This window comes from Pezoporus wallicus, unplaced genomic scaffold, assembly GCF_028554395.1.
Source record: "Pezoporus wallicus isolate ANWC-B61680 ecotype Strahan unplaced genomic scaffold, APGP_CSIRO_Pwel_v1 contig_14644, whole genome shotgun sequence".
Taxonomy (NCBI): domain Eukaryota; kingdom Metazoa; phylum Chordata; class Aves; order Psittaciformes; family Psittacidae; genus Pezoporus; species Pezoporus wallicus.
This window is the reverse complement of record NW_026635775.1, coordinates 99,312-115,902: the sequence shown is the minus strand read 5'-3', so window position 1 is coordinate 115,902 and position 16,591 is coordinate 99,312. Positions and strand designations below refer to the sequence as shown.

Genomic DNA, 16,591 nt, shown 5'->3' with positions numbered 1-16,591 from the left:
GGATGGGCTTGGGGATGGCAATTGTAATGCTGTTGGCACAAGAGAAGAATGGAAGGAGCACGTACAGTTACTGAGTTACAGCTGGTTTGGAATAGGTATTGTCAGGGGGATTGTTGACTTCTCATTCAAGTAACTTGGTGCTGACAAGAGGAGGACGTTTGCCATTGGGGATGTTTCATCTCCCAGCTTCCAAACAGGAAAGCCAGAAGCCTGAGAGCTGACTTTTCCCCACAGTGGGCACCTGTAGGAGCGAGGCAGAGTGCACCTGAGAGCCAAAGGAGCAGGAAGGAGAATTCATAGTGTGTGAAAGCAAGATCTTGGAGGAGGGTGCTCCCAGCCCCTTGTCCAACCTGGCCTTGAACAGTGCCAGGGATGGGGCAGCCACAGCTTCTCTGTGCCAGCGCCTCAGCACCCTCACAGGGAAGAGCTTCTGCCTTAGAGCCAACCTGAACTTCCCCTGCTTCAGTTTGAACCCATCACCCCTTGTCCTGCCACTACAGTGCCTCTGCAGCACCCTTGTAGCCCCCTTTGGACACTGGAAGTGGAACAGTGGATTACTATGTCCTGTATCTGGTGCTAGGACTAACAGCCTAAGGCTAAATGACCCTTTGGTCTGATCAAATATGGGGTTCGTTACACAGTGTTGGGCAGTTTCAGGTTGCTTTGCATATGGGTAGTGAAACATCAGAATGATCAGGCAAGTCCAAAGGGAATCTCTTGCTTCCAGCCTTTTCAGTTGGGGTAGGGCACCAGAGCTTAAGATACCAGAAGAAACATCACATCTGCTTCCTAAGTTTCCCTCCCACTGGAGCACCCTTGGAATGTCATCATGCACCTCTTCCTACAGCCCTACGAGAAAGAAGACGAGGCCTGTGAGAAGCAATTACAGGAGGCCAGAGACTTCCTAGGAATGGTTTGGGATTTCAGCTGGATTTTTGGACATCCCTTGGAGCTGAAGCTGAACAGAAGGAAAATAGCTTCTAGCTAGAAAATCCCTGGATGTTTTCATCAACAGGAGTGAAGATCTGTAGTAAATCGGACAGAGGAAAACAAAATCTCATTTAATATTGCTAATGGGATGGGGAGCAGTGGATTGAGGAGCTGGCAGTGGGAGTCAGCCCTTGGTACAGAAATCTTAGCAGATGATGGACAAAAAAGGCTTTGGATGTGTCACCAGGGAAATAAGAATGAATAAAAAGTGTGAAACCTGTAAATGGCATTAGAAAACTCATTGATGAACAGTTTCAGTTCTAGGTTGCACGTTTCAAAGCGGATGTTAAACTGCTTCCTAGTTAATCTTATGGGGAAGACTGATTCCAGGAGGGATTTGAGACTTAACAGAATCTACTGGATGAGAGACTGGCAGTTTGCTCTGGTTTGCTTCTTGGGGTGATGGTTAGGGCATGTCTTGAGCATCATTTGTAAGGCCGTGTAGAGACTGATACAAGATGGTTCTTAGTCCAGGAAATTCAGCCTTGTGTAGCTGCCTCTGAACTGTGGCTGTCATCATTTGACTGCATTTGCACATGGAGATTTTAAGGCAGGAGCTGCAAGAAGGACGGTAAAGATCCTGTAGGCAAAGTGTGAAGAGTAGCACAGAGAAAGCAGTGGTGTTACTTAACTAAAAGGGGGAGGGATGACGAAAGGAACCCGTGCAATGGAATGCTGTCACTGGTGAAACAGAAGCACGGAGGAGCAGGAACAAGTGAAGAGCCAAGGTACAGTTACACCTTGGGGACAGCACCAGGAAGCTTGCACTTGATCAGGTGGGGAAGAAGCCTCAAAGAGGAGAGATCTCATCAGCGCGTGGTTAGGAAATGATTCCATGGTCAGGTTTTCTGTGAATCAGAGTGGGGTAATTGTGGAGTCAGAGAGGAGATTACAGTGATGGAGGCAAAATGATGCTGAGCTCCACGATTAGCATTTTTGTTGCCTGTTTAGAGAGGAATTAATGGCTAAATAAAATGACCTGCTGCATGTTTATGAGAGGCATCAGTTTGTGCCTTTCTTTCTAGGGTTCTTACTGATGCTGTTACCACGGAGCAACACTTTAACGCAGTTCTTTAATTCTCAGTGTGCGCTTTGTCTTGGTCTTGCGGGTTCTAAGGTCGGTATAGAAGAGGAATTACTTCAAGTCTTGCTATTAAGTACATTTGGAGCTAAGTACAGTAGGGTAGATGGTGCCCTTTCAGTCTAATTTGGTTTCAGATTTGAAGCTGACTCAACTTTGTATGTGAGACCAGAAGTGAAGCGTTGGAGCTGTTGTGGACCCCAGGCCCTAGGGAAGGAAGTGGTGGTGTGAGCGTGGATTTGCGCGCTCTGTGGTGGCCTGTAGGATTCTCTCTTGTTCTTGAACTTGAGTAATAAAACGTCGTGCCTGAGTTTAGACTTACTTTACTGCTTGGCAGTTTGTGTGTGTGTGGTGACATGCTGTTATAGCCTGATGGACTGAGCATTGGGCTTGATGGGAAGGGAGAACACCGCACAAGTAGTTGGGATTTGAAGGCCTGGCATTAGCAAGTTGGCTCAAATGAACTGTTGCTTTAGTCAAGATGAAAATGTTCCCTCAGTATCTTATGATAAATAGGAAAGAACCACGTGTCTGCTGCCCGAAGTGTGGATTTCTCTGATCCTGTGCATCAGGAAGTGCAAACCTGTGTGTGCACGTGTTTGGTGGGGTTGTTTTGAGGGTTTCCTTCTGTTCTCCTTCTTCCCGAGCTGTGGGAAGTTCTTAACTAACAAGCAGCTTTTGTGGCATGTTTGCAAACCAGTGCATAACTTGGGTTAATCTCAACTTCCCTGGTGGTTTAGGTGATGGAAATGGGGTTGTTCCTGGGTTTTGGATGCTTTAGCATAGGTTTCGTTAGCTACATCATTCCTTAGGTACAACTGTTGCAGTGCGTCCAGGCTAAGAGTGGCAGAACCAGGAGTAGCTGGGCTCTGATTTTAAATAAAGGAAATGCTTTGATGATCAATATAAAAAGCCATAATCATTTGGAGTGTCCTGTGGATTAGTTGGAAATTACATTACAATAATCACCTACTTCTGATTTTTCATCTATCATTTAAAAATGGCTTTACAATGCATTGTGTTTGTGTAGTAGATTATGGGCAGGTTGGTGTTTCCAGCTGTGTAACTGCTTGTCTGAAATAGAATTGTTTGCTTTGGGATTGGTTTTAATACTCATTTAATTCCTGCTAGAAAATGAAAGGTTAATTCTGTCTTTTCCTTCTACAGGGTAAAAGATGCTGACTGCCAGTAGTAGAACAGATCTTCTGTGGAACATATCTCTCTAAATCTTCCCTGCAGTTACCTGAAGGCGTATTTTCCTGTGATGGACCCTCGGAATACTGCTATGTTAGGCTTGGGTTCTGATTCTGAAGGGTTTTCTGGGAAAAGCCCCTCTGTGGTTAATCTTGGCACATTGGTGGGGAAAGGAGAAGTAGAGCTGGAAAGTTGCACCAAGGAAGAAGACGACAGTAAGAAGAAGAACCGGGAGGGGACCAGTGCTGAGGATGGGAAGAACGAGGCTCTCACTGAGGCCCAGCAACAGTTTTCAGTGAAAGAAACAAACTTTTCCGAGGGGAACCTGAAGCTGAAGATTGGGCTCCAGGCAAAGCGAACAAAAAAGCCTCCCAAGAACCTGGAGAACTATGTGTGCCGGCCTGCTATAAAAACCAGCATCAAGCAACCAAGAAGGGCCCCCAAGAGTGGGAAGATGACAGATGAGAAGAATGAGCACTGTCCTTCAAAACAAGTGAGTAGAATCATGGAGTCATTTAGGTTGGAAAAGACCTTTGGGATCATCAGGTCCATCTGTTAACTTGGCACTCCCAAGTGCACCACTGAACCGTGTATCCCTTAGTCCCAGTAGCGTGTTTATGGAGTGTTTTGCAAGTCGTAGTGAATTTAAACCCTGTTGAAAAGTTTCTAGCATCTCTGCTCAACCATGTTCTACAAACTGTTTGTCCATGTCTGCTCTGGTATGGAAGGTTCTGAAGTTGGAAACGGTTTGATTTCATTTCCATTGACCGGGAATAATGGCTTTGCCCTTTTGCAGCTTGTCAGTGTTGGGTTTTTACAGTAGTAAAGGATAATTCCCATGTTAACTTGAAGTGAACATCGTGGGTACATTTCTGGAAAGTAACAGCTAATTTGTAATCCTTTGTACAGAAGAAATTGGGGGGGGGGGGGATCTTACCTCTCTTTAAATGGGGCTGTGTATTTGCTGTGCTCATCTCTAGTACTTGGCTTTGCGTTTTCTTACCTGTTAGAAGCACTGGTTTTTCTGTGGTTTAACTGATGCTCTGTGATGAACACAGTGAGCAGCGTCTGCAGAGACAAAATACTTCTCCAGATGTGTTAGGAAACAGCCCCGTAATAAACTGCATGAAAATGGAGCGGCTTGAGAGGTGTGCCAGGTATTTTCCAGGTGCAAGGAGATAGCCCTGCCTTGAGGATGTCTTCTTTTTATGATCTGCATGATGTAACAAGTAAGAGCAGCAATAACAGATAGGGAAAAGAGGATAAATGGCAAGAATACAAAATGCAGTTGCAGAGATGCTGAGTGTTAGAAGGGTTTTCTTACAGCCCACTCTTTATTCCTGTGTACATGATCTGCCAACTAACCAAAGTCCTTTAAAATCCCTGAGTAATGCTAATGCACTTCAGATACTCTGCTCCCCTCTCAAGCTGTACCAAAGCGTTTTCAGGGTGTTTAACTCTGCCTGTTCCCTGCTGGCACTTTGGCTGAAATGCCACTTCACAGCATCCCGGTTTGGAGCACGTGTGATTAAAAAGTGGCTTTGTGGAAGCAAATGGTAAACATGGTTTAAACCCATCAAAGCCATTGCATGTTTGGAATACAATACCTGAGGGATTGTCTGCTCTTTTTCTTACTGCAGTGAAGTAAATCAAGTTTTAGCACTGCAAATTGCTTCAGAAATTTCAAGTGAGCCTTTAATCTTTCATTGACTGGGGGGGGACGGGGACAGATACATCCAATTTGGAGCGAGGTGTGGCAAGACTTTGAGCTGTGAGGCTGTATTCTCTGTGCTCTTATGGGAGGATTAAAGAATTAGACTGAAAATTTAGCACATGCACTATACTCATAGGTACATATACTGGAGTATACTGAGACACAAAGAGAAGTAGTGGAAATCGTCTCCGGGGAATATCAGTGTAGAAACTGTAACAGTAGGAAAATACTTTGCATTCCCATCTCTGACAGTTGTGATTCTGTCTCAAACTTGGTGCCGAAAGGACTCTTAAAGTGTCTCCTGTTATGCCAATAGAGGGTTATCTGCATCCTGAAGGAGGTGAGGTGGGTAGTTTGTCTGTTCACCACTAGTCCTCCAGGAACGTGTAGGCAACAAAAGTTAATCATCTTCTGAAGAGAAAATCAGAGCAGAAAAGAGAGACCTGGAACTGGCCAAGATTCCCGGTGCTGAGAGAAGCACAAGTTCCTGTAACAGCAGAACCAGCCATGCTTTGATTTGCTCTTGACACTGAGCATGAAACCTGGATTTCTTTCTTTCAGAAGAGTGCCCTGTGACAGACATTGCTGTGTGGCTGGTGAACCTTTGCCAAGCCTGAAAACCTGAGCCTTAGACTTAAACCCAAACCTTGCTTTGGTTAGTTTAGCACATGTGTGTGCTTTACGCGTGCTTGCGAGGTAGATGTAGCCAGTGACACAGCAGAGTTGCGTTACTAAAGGTTCAGAAGACAGAAAGGTGAGAAGCAAGAGTAACAGCTTCTGCAGTTCTAAAACAGTCCCAGTGAAGCAAGTTGGAGCATGCCCCTGTGCTCCATCTCCTTGCTGTGGAGGAAAAGTGCTGAGCACAATGTTCTGTAGTTCTTCCTATTACCCTTGGTTATGGAGGGAAGCTCTACAGGAGGAAGGCTTGCTGATGAAATCACAGTCACTGACTGAAAATGTTCAAGGCTTCCCTTCCCTTCCTGGGACATGAGTCTGAGACTACACAAAGTCTTTCTGTTTTCCCCAGGAGGCAGCTAAAACTTGCTCTTGGAAACGACTACAAAGTCTTGATGGTGAAAATAAACAGCAAACACACTTTGTCACTGTTATTTGGAGCACTGGTCTAGGGCAGATCAATGCCACAATGACCCGAACAATTCTGTGGTTCTTCAGGATGCTCATTTGACCTGGAGCCTGTGCCCTGGCCAGAGGTGCAGCAGCTGCCTATTAATGTAAAAATCCTACTTTAAGGACCTTAAGATCAGCCAGTTCCACCCCCCTGCCACGGGCAGGGACCCCTTCCACTGGAGCAGCTTGCTCCAAGCCCTGTGTCCAACCTGGCCTTGAACACTGCCAGGGATGGGGCAGCCACAGCTTCTCTGGGCACCCTGTGCCAGCGCCTCAGCACCCTCACAGGGAAGAGCTTCTGCCTAAGAGCTCATCTCAGTCTCCCCTCTGGCAGGTTAAAGCCATTCCCCTTGTCCTGTCCCTACAGGCCCTACATTTGAGGACTGGGAGTAAATTTGGTTTTCCCTAGCATCAGAAATCCCTTCTCATGTCCTTTGAAATATATTTGCCTTCAAACGAACAGGATCATGTGTGTTTATGTAGATCCCCTGTTGCTCAGGGACTTTCTGCTCTGTTCCTAAAGATTCTTTCTTTATTAACTTCTAGGATGCTTCAAAGTCCTACAAGAAAGCTGGAGAAGTTGCAACAGTTGAATTACATGTGGAAGAAGGTATACAAGTAGAAACAAATCCTTTACCTAAGAAAGTTTCCCCATTGCACTCTGAAATGACAGATTATATAAAGTCATCTCCTCCGACTCTTATCAGTAGCCATAATTCTGACTTAAAGGATAGAACACAGATTAACGGAGCAACAACTGTAACAGAGAAATTGGCTCAACTTATTGCAACCTGTCCTCCTTCAAAGTCTTCCAAAACAAAGCAGAAGAAGCCTGGAAGTGGAACTGCATCTGGTTTGGTTAAAGACTCCGGGAAGAAGCTACCAGGAGCTCTGACTGCCAGTGGGTTAGTTAGTAAAGATTTGGTAAAGAAATTGCCAGGATCTGGGATTGCTGTTGGGTTGGTTAACAAGGACTCAGGGAAGAAGCCATTAGGAATTGGGAGTGCAGCCATATTGGTTAACAAAGACTCTGGGAAGAAGCCACAGGGGCTTGGCCCACTGATTGGATTGGTTAACAAGGACTCTGGGAAGAGGCCACCAGGGATCAGCACTCCGCCTGGGTTAGGTAACAAGGACTCTGGAAAGAAGCAGCCAGTGACCAGCTCTGCAGTTGGATTAATCAGCAAAGATGTTGGGAGGAAACTTCAGGCTATCGGCACTCCAACTGGATTGACTAATAAGGAGGCTGTCAAGAAGCCATTAGGGATTGGCACTCCAGCAGGATTGATTAACAAGGACGCTGGGAAGAAGTTGCTGGGAATAACTAGTCCTACAGGATTGGTTAACAAGGATTCTGGGAGAAAGATGCCAGGGACTGGCACTACGACCGTTCCAACCAACAAAGACTCTGGAAGGAAGACACCAGGAATTGGCAGCCCAGTGGGACCAGTTAACAAGGATTCTGGGAGGAAGATGCCAGGAATTAGCAGTCCGGTGGGATTGGTTAGCAAGGACTCTGGAAAGAAGCCAGCAGGAATTGGCAGCCCGGTTGGTTTGGTTAACAAGGACTCTGGAACTCTGAAAGCAGACTCTCTCCTGCCTGCTTCGGAGCCCTTTAAGCTTCCTTGCAATTCAAACCTCAGTAGCCTTGAAAGCCATGAGACTACAGATGTACTGAAGGAAAATAGTAGTAGCAAAACATTTGAGAAGCATGTTATGAGACAGAATAAGGAAAGCATCTTGGACAAATTCTCTATCCGGAAGGAAATTGCAGATGTAGGCAAAGAGATGTTCAGTGAAGGAATCTGCATTCCACAAGATGCTTACTCAACCAGTGAAAAAGGGATTTATGAAACTTCTAAGCATGAGAAACAGCCTCCTGTGTATTGCACTTCACCAGACTTCAGAACAGGAGGTGCTTCAGACGTATCGACAGCAAAGTCCCCCTTTAGTGCAGTAGGAGAGGGCAATCTCCCATCGCCTTCACCCACAGTGTCTGTTACCACCTTAAACAGGAGCCTCTCAACAGCATCCTCCCAGTTAGCATCGAACTCGTTGCATTTAAGTTCCACAGCAGACCTCTTGGAAGGGATTTCAGATCAGATTGGCAAAACTCAGTTTTCCTCTGACAGTGCACTTCTGAACCTAAACAGAACATTGAACCACACGCTGAGCACCGATTTTAAAGGTGCTGAGAAAGACTTAAATGATTCAAAAGCTACTTACATAGAAACTTCAAGAACTAGTCCTCCTACAGGGAAAAAGCCCATTTTGGCAGCTGAAACGAGCATTCACGCTACGGTCACCCCTTCAGTAGTTAGTTTCACAAGCTTGTTTAGTAGCAAGCAGTTCCTAAAGATCGGTGCGATAGCGGCATCGGAGAAATCCTGCCAAGGAGCAAAGCCTCTGAGCACTGCTCAGCAGTCAAAACCTTTAAAGAAAAGAAAAGGAAGGAAACCACGGTGGACTAAGGTGGTGTCAAGAAGCACGTGTCGACCTCCAAAGGGTCTGGAACTAGAAAGGTCCGAGCTTTTTAAGAACATTTCCTACAGTGCACTGTCAAGCAGTAATTTGGAGCAGGCCAAGTTCTTGAAGAACATAGGAACATCTTCATTTGTGGAGCATGACTTTGTCAAGCATCAGCTGCCAAAACTGAATGAAGCTAATGGGCAGTCTCTTGCACTCTTAGCTGAGACTGACAAGCAAACTCCAAAGTTCTACAGCACTCACAAACCCTCTAGTTTGTGTATGGCAGATGATTTCTTACCTGACATGTATAAACCCAAAAGAGGAAGACCTAAAGCCAAGGAGATGCCAGAGCTCGAAGGTCCCCCCAAAAGAACTCTAAAGATCCCAGCATCAAAAGTCTTTTCAGTGCAGTCGAAGGAGGAGCAGGAACCTCCAATCTTGCAACCTGAAGTGGAAATTCCCTCCTTAAAACAGAGCTTACCAGGACAACCTTTCCCTAAAAAGAGAGGGAGGCCCAAAAGACAGATCAGGTCCTCGATTAAAATGAAGCCACCGATTCTTTCTGTGGCCCCCTTTGTTGGCACAGAGAACTCGAGCAAGATGGGTTCTGAAGGCGACCAGCATCGAGCTGGCGACTTCTTTGAGAGAACGGACCAGCTCCGAGGGCCGGAAGAAGTCCAAAAGCCCACTCTTTGTAGCATGAGCGATTTGGAAGCGGACTCGGACCGCAAAGTTGCCAAGAGGAATAACGGGCAGCTGATGAAAACCATCATTCGGAAGATAAATAAGATGAAAACTCTGAAGCGAAAGAAGCTCCTGAATCAGATTCTGTCGAGTACAGTGGAACCAAATAACAAAGGGAAAGTGCAATCTAAACTCCACAACACCGTGTCCACTCTGGCTGCCACGTTTGGGTCCAAGTTAGGTCAGCAAATAAACGTCAGCAAGAAAGGAACGATTTACATAGGAAAAAGGAGAGGAAGGAAGCCTAAAGCTGTCCTCAATGGTATTTTAAGCAGCAGCTCGGCCAGTTTGACAGTTCTGGAGAAGTCTGCTCAACAAGCCCCTGGTACATCCCTGGGGCAGGTACTTCCCCACTTGCTGCCTTCAGCAGGCACCAGTTCCGAGATCCTTCCATCACCAGTTTGCTCCCAGTCTTCTGCAGTGAGCGGGGGCCAGAGCCCCGTGAGCAGCGACGCTGGGTTCATCGAGCCCAGCTCGGTGCCGTACTTACACATCCACTCCAGGCAGGGGGGCGTCGTGCAGACCCTCGCCATGAAGAAGGCTGCTAAGGGCAGGAGGAGGTTATCTCCACCTACGCTGCTGCCCAACTCTCCTTCCCACCTGAGCGAGCTGACCTCGCTGAAGGAAGCCACCCCGTCCCCTGTGAGCGAGTCCCACAGCGACGAGACGATCCCCAGCGACAGCGGGATAGGGACAGACAACAACAGCACCTCCGACCGAGCGGAGAAGTTCTGCGGGCAGAAGAAGAAGAGGCACTCGTTTGACCACGTGTCCCTCATCCCGCCCGAAACTTCCACTGTGCTGAGTAACCTGAAGGAGAAGCACAAGCACAAGTGCAAGCGCCGCAGCCACGACTACCTTAGCTACGACAAAATGAAGAGGCAGAAGCGAAAACGGAAAAAGAAGTACCCTCAGCTTCGAGGGAGGCAGGACCCGGATTTCCTCGCCGAGCTGGAGGAGCTGATAAGCCGGCTGAGTGAAATCAGAATAACCCACCGAAGCCACCACTTCATACCCCGAGATTTGCTGCCTACCATTTTTAGGATAAACTTCAATAGCTTCTATACCCATCCTACTTTTCCTTTAGATCCGTTGCACTACATTAGAAAACCTGATTTGAAGAAGAAGAGAGGCAGGCCTCCCAAAATGCGGGAGGCGATGGCAGAAATGCCCTTCATGCATAGCCTGAGCTTTCCTCTCTCCAGTACCGGGTTCTACCCCTCTTATGGCATGCCTTACTCTCCTTCTCCCCTTGCAGCTGCTCCCATAGGCTTAGGTTATTATGGAAGGTACCCTCCAACTCTTTATCCTCCTCCACCCTCTCCTTCTTTTACTACCCCCTTGCCACCCCCTTCGTACATGCATACAGGCCATTTGCTTCTCAATCCCACCAAATACCACAAGAAGAAGCATAAACTGCTGCGCCAGGAGGCTTTCCTCACCACGAGCAGGACTCCGCTCTTGTCCATGAGCACGTACCCCAGCGTCCCGCCGGAGATGGCTTACGGCTGGATGCTCGAACACAAGCACAGGCATCGCCACAAACACAGAGAGCATCGTTCTTCCGAGCAGCCGCAGGTTTCCATGGACACTATAACGGCCAATAGTTCTTCTCGAACAGTTCTGGAGTCCCTGAAGCGCTACAGGTTTGGGAAGGAGGCTGTTGGGGAGAGGTACAAACACAAAGAGAAACACAGATGCCACATGTCCTGTCCGCACCTCTCGCCCTCCAAGGGTTTGCTTAGCAGAGACGAGCAGTGGGTCAGGAGAGAGCCTTCGGAGCCCAACTCCTTAGCGCTGGGCCTGCAGACCCCGCTGCAGATAGACTGTGCAGAAACCCCCCCCGGCCTGTCCCTGGGGGGGTTCACCCCCAGCTCGGAGCCCGGCAGCAGCGACGAGCACACGAACCTTTTCACAAGTGCAATAGGGAGCTGCAGGGGCCCCGGCTCCGCCAGCGCCAATGGACGTAAAAAGGTGCCCGAGAGCCCCAGCCTGTTCGGCGCGCAGGAGCCCCCCCTCTCCCGGCCCCTCCGGAAGGAGCCGCTGCCTTCCATGGAGAAGGCCCTCCAGCCGCTCACAGGTAAGGACTCCAAGTGGGCTTTCCTGGGCCTTGCTGCTTTGTGTTGGACCAAACGTGCCAGAGCGGGAGGGCAGGGCCAGCCCTGCCTGGGTAGGAATCCTGCGGTGTTGAATTCCAGCCCTGCTCTCGCTCGGGAGGTCTCTGTCCTGTTAAACTCTGCTCTGCGCAGCATTTGGAACAGGGTTAGGGTTGTGGAGGTACCTCTTCCCAGCAGGTTCCTCTTGCTTTGGTCCAGCAGTATGTGGAGTTCTGCTGAGGATGTTTTCTCGTGGAAAGGTCTTTCCATTTTCCTTCCAATTTTAACCTTCTGCTGAATTGGTTTGAAATTGCTCGTGATTTTTGAGCCTGTGAGAGCTGTGTTTCTGGTTGGGCTGACATTTGGTTGAGCTGGTTTAGACCAGCTCTTGGTGCTCACTGTGAATAACAGGTCCAGTTCAAAACCTGTTTCCTTTTCCTTTTGGAATTCGGTCTCAGTTAGTTTGAACTGTGCAGCTTTTGATCCCTGACCTGAGGCCTCCAGCAGCACCTCAGAACAGTTGCTAGATGTTGCTGGGAATGCCTAAGACCAAACCTTGTCATAGGCTTAGACAAAGCTGAAGCACAACTGACTGAGCAGTGATGCTGTTGAAGGCAGAGACCACTGTGGACCTGCGAGCTTTCCATGCGCGTAGCAGTCAGGGAAAACCAGATCTCATGTGAAATTTAGGACATGAAGAAAGGGGTTCATCTGAAGTAGCAAGGGGGGGGGGGGGGGGGGGGTGTGTTTCTTTTTTCACATAAAAGCTAATGCTCTGATGAGATCCATGGCTTTTCCTCATGGCTTGCTTGCTGTCCTACCTTGTGCCATTAGCCTACGAACAATTCCTTCTTGATGGTCCATTTCTGTGCTTCTCCACCTCTGTGCATCATAGCAAGGAAATGTTCCTAAAGCTAAACCAGAGCGATCTGACTTTGAGTATTCAGCATCTGCAGCATGTTGTATTGGCACTGCCAGACTGAAACGAGCCTTTCTGTGCTTTTCTCTTCCCTGATCTGTTTTTCAGGCGCTTTGCCAACGCAGGACAAACCCTCCCACAAGCCGTCAGAGAGCACAAACTGCAGCCCTTCCCGAAAGAGATCCACATCGGAGAGCACATCTTCTACAGGCAAGTCATGGCTGGGGGCCTTATTTTCGAGACCACTGCTGTAGGAAGACCTGTGCTACTACAGACAGCTGAGACAGCATTGCTGGGACAACTTTAAGAGCAGCAGTGTGTTCGTGGAGAGAGGGAGGTTTTCTACTTGCATTTTAGGACTCAAGTACAGCAAATTGGGTTGTAAAATAGGGAACCTTGAGCTGGTGCTTCCAGAAGCAGCAGCATAACTATGGCAGGATGGAGTCTGGCTCCTCACTTAGTCTTTATGAAGCTCAGTGCTTTAAGGCTAGCAAGACCTGTGACACTCCGGTTAATCAGCAGATTAGATGAATAGGTTAATTCCTCCATGGGGAAGAGCTTGACTTCCGGGCTGTTCTGAAAGCAGACAGTTTTCTACTCTTGGGTAGGTAACTGTTAGGATCAGGGTGGGCTCTGCTCTTATGTTCTCTTGGTAGCATGTGAGAATCCTGCTGAAGTGATGGAGGATGACAGGCAGCTCATCCCAGTCGTGAATGACCCTAGGGCAAGGTAGTCCTCGTGTGTTTTGAGCTTGCTTTTGCAAAGAGGTCCTGTTGGCACAATTCAGACATTCTTAGACACCAGTTTGTAGTGAATGTCCTAAGGCTTGGCGCTTCCGGAACTAGTTACGATTTCCATATAGAATGAATGTGCCAAACCTGCTGTTTCCTTCTCCCTTTAAACAGATAGTTGTAACAGATGCTTTAATCAGCATCTGCTAAAGTCCTCACAGTGAGGAAGTGTTTTCTTTTTTCCTGTCTGTCCTGTTAACGTACTTCTGCTCATTTTAAAGGGGCAGCTGCAGGCAGAGTACGTCTGTGGATAGGAAGGTGTTAAAAGTGCAGGCAGATTTTGTGCAGGAGAGCAGAGGAATGGAAGGAATCACAAGTTTATCAACTTCAAAGTCATTGAACTGATGATGCGGCTGAAAAGATGAGTCTTTGTTAGGATTTCCATGGATCTGGAATGCATGTGGGATTTCAGTGTGTTTGTCAGAGAGCTGCTTTGTTCCTGAGGGCTGCGAGTGTGCCTCACCAGGGCTGCAGCTGGTTTGGGGATCACAGCCTTCAGTTGTCCCAGCCTTTTGGATCAGGTTCCAAACAGAAGCACTAGTTTAAGAGCATCCATTAGACTTGGTGCCCAAACGTGTTGGAGAGTTTGGTTATCGTTGGATGGGGCAGCTCTTTATAGAGCTCACTGTGCTAAATGGATGGTGTTTCTGTGAGGAACCCTCAGCTCCATCCTCAACGTGTATTTAAGGCCAGAAGAAAACCAAGGGTAGATTCTCTTTATTTCATCTCAGAATGAAAGCTGGACGTGTAAATCCTCCCTCTTCTCCCAGAGCTGCTCGGGTTCCTGGGTTTTCCAAGTGCTTACAGCACTGACCTGACAAATAAGTATGTTTCTGCGTTCCTTTTCCAACCCGTAGGAAGAATGTTGTTCACAGGAGGATTTTAGGATTTAAAACTTCCTCGTTTAAGCTGTGCACTCTCTGAAGTTGTTTGTGCTTTCTCTTGTCAGCCAATGCATCATCTCACTCCTGTCAAACCCTTTTATAGGAACATTCTGTTGCCTTCCCCTTACCTTTGCAGTAGCATGTGCTCTTCAGTCTGGAGCCTCAGACCCACTGCTTTAAGTAGATCTAATGTAAATAACTGGCCCCAAGGAGCAGTAACATTCTGTTGGAAATGTTAATGTGCAATTGTGAGCTGTTTAGGGGAAGGCAGCATCCGTTTTATTGCAGAAGAACCAGGGCTGCTTCTGATTAAATGCCATCGCGAAGAACCAGCTTCGGGAAGCTCTTGGTTTGGAGCAGACCCCTTTTTGATACAGCATAATCTATATGGTGGACCTGACGACCCTCTTTTTCTGCAGCTCTAAGAAATGGGGACTGTGTGTGAATAAAGAGAAAATAATTGTGTTAAAGCTGATGTAAAATGTAGGTTTTCCATTTCTGCTTCACTGGGTCCCCTCCCTATTGGAACTTGTGTTCCAGAGATTGGTGTCTTCTCGTTCAGTGCTCTGAGCAATGAGAGGATATAAAAGCCTGTCAGCCTACCCAGCTATTCTGTTTTCATTCCAAGCTCATCTGGTTATATCTCAGGTCTCTCAGTGTGTGTGTATTTGTGTTTCAGTGATGGGAGTACCTGCCCGGGGAGGAAGGCTGGCAAGTACTGAGGATCCAGTGGATACCTTGCTGCAGCGCATGGCGCAGCACGAAGGCCAGGCTGCTTTGGACAAAACCTTAGAAGCAGTCATGGCAAATGTGTCTGTTCCACCATCAGCTAGTCCTGCTCGAAACCACACCAGGGAGAGAGGGCTGGGGAAGCAGGACAGCCTTGGAGCTCCAGCAATTCCCAGCAGCTCCTGCAGCGACAGCATCTCGCTTCTGTCCGACAGGCTACCCAAGAGCTACTCCCCACGGCACCTCAAGAGGAGCGTGGTTGAAGCCATGCAGCGACAAGCCAGGAAAATGTGCAATTATAACAAGATCTTGGCAACAAAAAAAAATCTGGACCACGTCAATAAGATCCTGAAAGCCAAAAAGCTGCAGAGGCAGGCACGGACAGGGAATAACTTTGTGAAGCGCAGGCCAGGGAGGCCTCGAAAGTACCCGCTCCAGGCTGTCGTCTCAATGCAGGCTTTCCAGGCAGCTCGACTGGTGAGCCAGGAGCTGGAGAAGAGAGAAGAAAGCAGCAGCCCCTTACACCTGGGACCTGATACCATCACAGACGTGATTGAAGCTGTGGTGCAGAGTGTGAACCTGAATACAGATCACCGGAAAGGCTGGAAGAGGAAGAGGTGGCTTGCAGAGGAACAGGCCAGGAAGCGCCAAAAGCCTTTGCCAGAAGACGAGCAGGAGAGCAATAAGAGGTAATTCCCTTACAGTTTTGTGCCATCAGAATAGTCATTGTTGATTTTATATCACCTCAGGCCATGAAAGGATCCTACTGGAAGGAGCTCTGCTTGTTACATTTGCTTTTCAGTGTAGAGGAAACTCACATGTTCAGTGTTAAGTATGCTTTAGGATCTTCCTAAGTTACTGAACACCCCGTGGTGGAATCTCAGGTAATCTAAACCTGTTGGTTTTGTGCTTGTGTCTCAAGTGAGGCGAGCTTTGTGGTTGTCTTGGTGAAGAATACTTTAGTGAGTTGGTAACGAATTTACTGATGAGGTACCATAGCAGAGATTGTTCCTTCATCCTGTTGGAAAAACGAATTGAAAGAGTTATGTGCACCATGGGAATCTTAGAGTGGTACAGAACATAAGGTGAGATCCATTGATATACAGCAAGTAACGAGTAAAACCAAGCAGCAAGGAGGAGTTAAGGTGGGCACCTCTGCAATCAGTGGCTAGTAAAGGATCACACCTCCTGATCTAATTTTCACATGCTTATCCCCAAAACCATCAATACAAACAGACTAAACTCTTCCATAAGTCTTCCTTTGTGTGTTTTCAGAATAGTGCTGAAGAATAACCCCCTATTTGTGTTTCAAGAATGAATACTGTAATGTAGGCACTTAGATTCACAGACTGTGTCTGGAACCTTCTACATTACTCAGCTGAGACGCCAAGGGATAAATGTTACGAGTACAAACAGCATTCTTCATGTAATTATTAGTAACACTACTATAAAAAGATCCTACATTTCTTATGATTGTGCTTAACCACTTCTTGATCGTGATCATTGAATTGCCTTCTTGTCACTAGCAGTCACATCTGCTAACTCAGGAACAGGGGCATTGCTTTTTCTGCTGACCAGGTTGTAGACGGGAATAATGAGCTCTGGTGGGAGAGTCTTCAGTCTTTCCTTTCCCTTCCAGTTTCTCTGAGCCAGCAGCCGAACCTCCCAGTCCACAGGATGCCCTTGGGAAACCACCTGGACCTGAAAACACTGAGCAGCCTTTGCCAGCTCTAGCCCAGCGCGAGAAAAAAGCCCCTCGACCCCCAAAGAAGAAGTACCAGAAGGCAGGGCTCTACTCTGATGTGTACAAAACCACAGAGTAAGTAACACCACTGACACGCTGCTGCTATCC

At 47.6% G+C, this 16,591-nt stretch overlaps 1 protein-coding gene across 6 annotated transcripts in view; it reads left to right on the top strand.

The window, feature by feature from the left end:
- Positions 1-16,591, top strand: part of ASH1L (ASH1 like histone lysine methyltransferase) — a 36,980-nt gene that overhangs the window by 1,922 nt on the left and 18,467 nt on the right. For 2 of the 6 annotated variants that reach the window (XM_057398221.1, XM_057398220.1), the window contains exons 2-6: positions 3,239-3,758; positions 6,654-11,400; positions 12,444-12,545; positions 14,690-15,428; positions 16,379-16,558. In XM_057398221.1, coding sequence (XP_057254204.1) covers positions 3,336-3,758; positions 6,654-11,400; positions 12,444-12,545; positions 14,690-15,428; positions 16,379-16,558 — 6,191 coding nt within the window. In that variant the 5' untranslated portion in view covers positions 3,239-3,335. The other 4 variants (XM_057398222.1, XM_057398223.1, XM_057398225.1 and 1 more) reach the window with 4 other exon arrangements.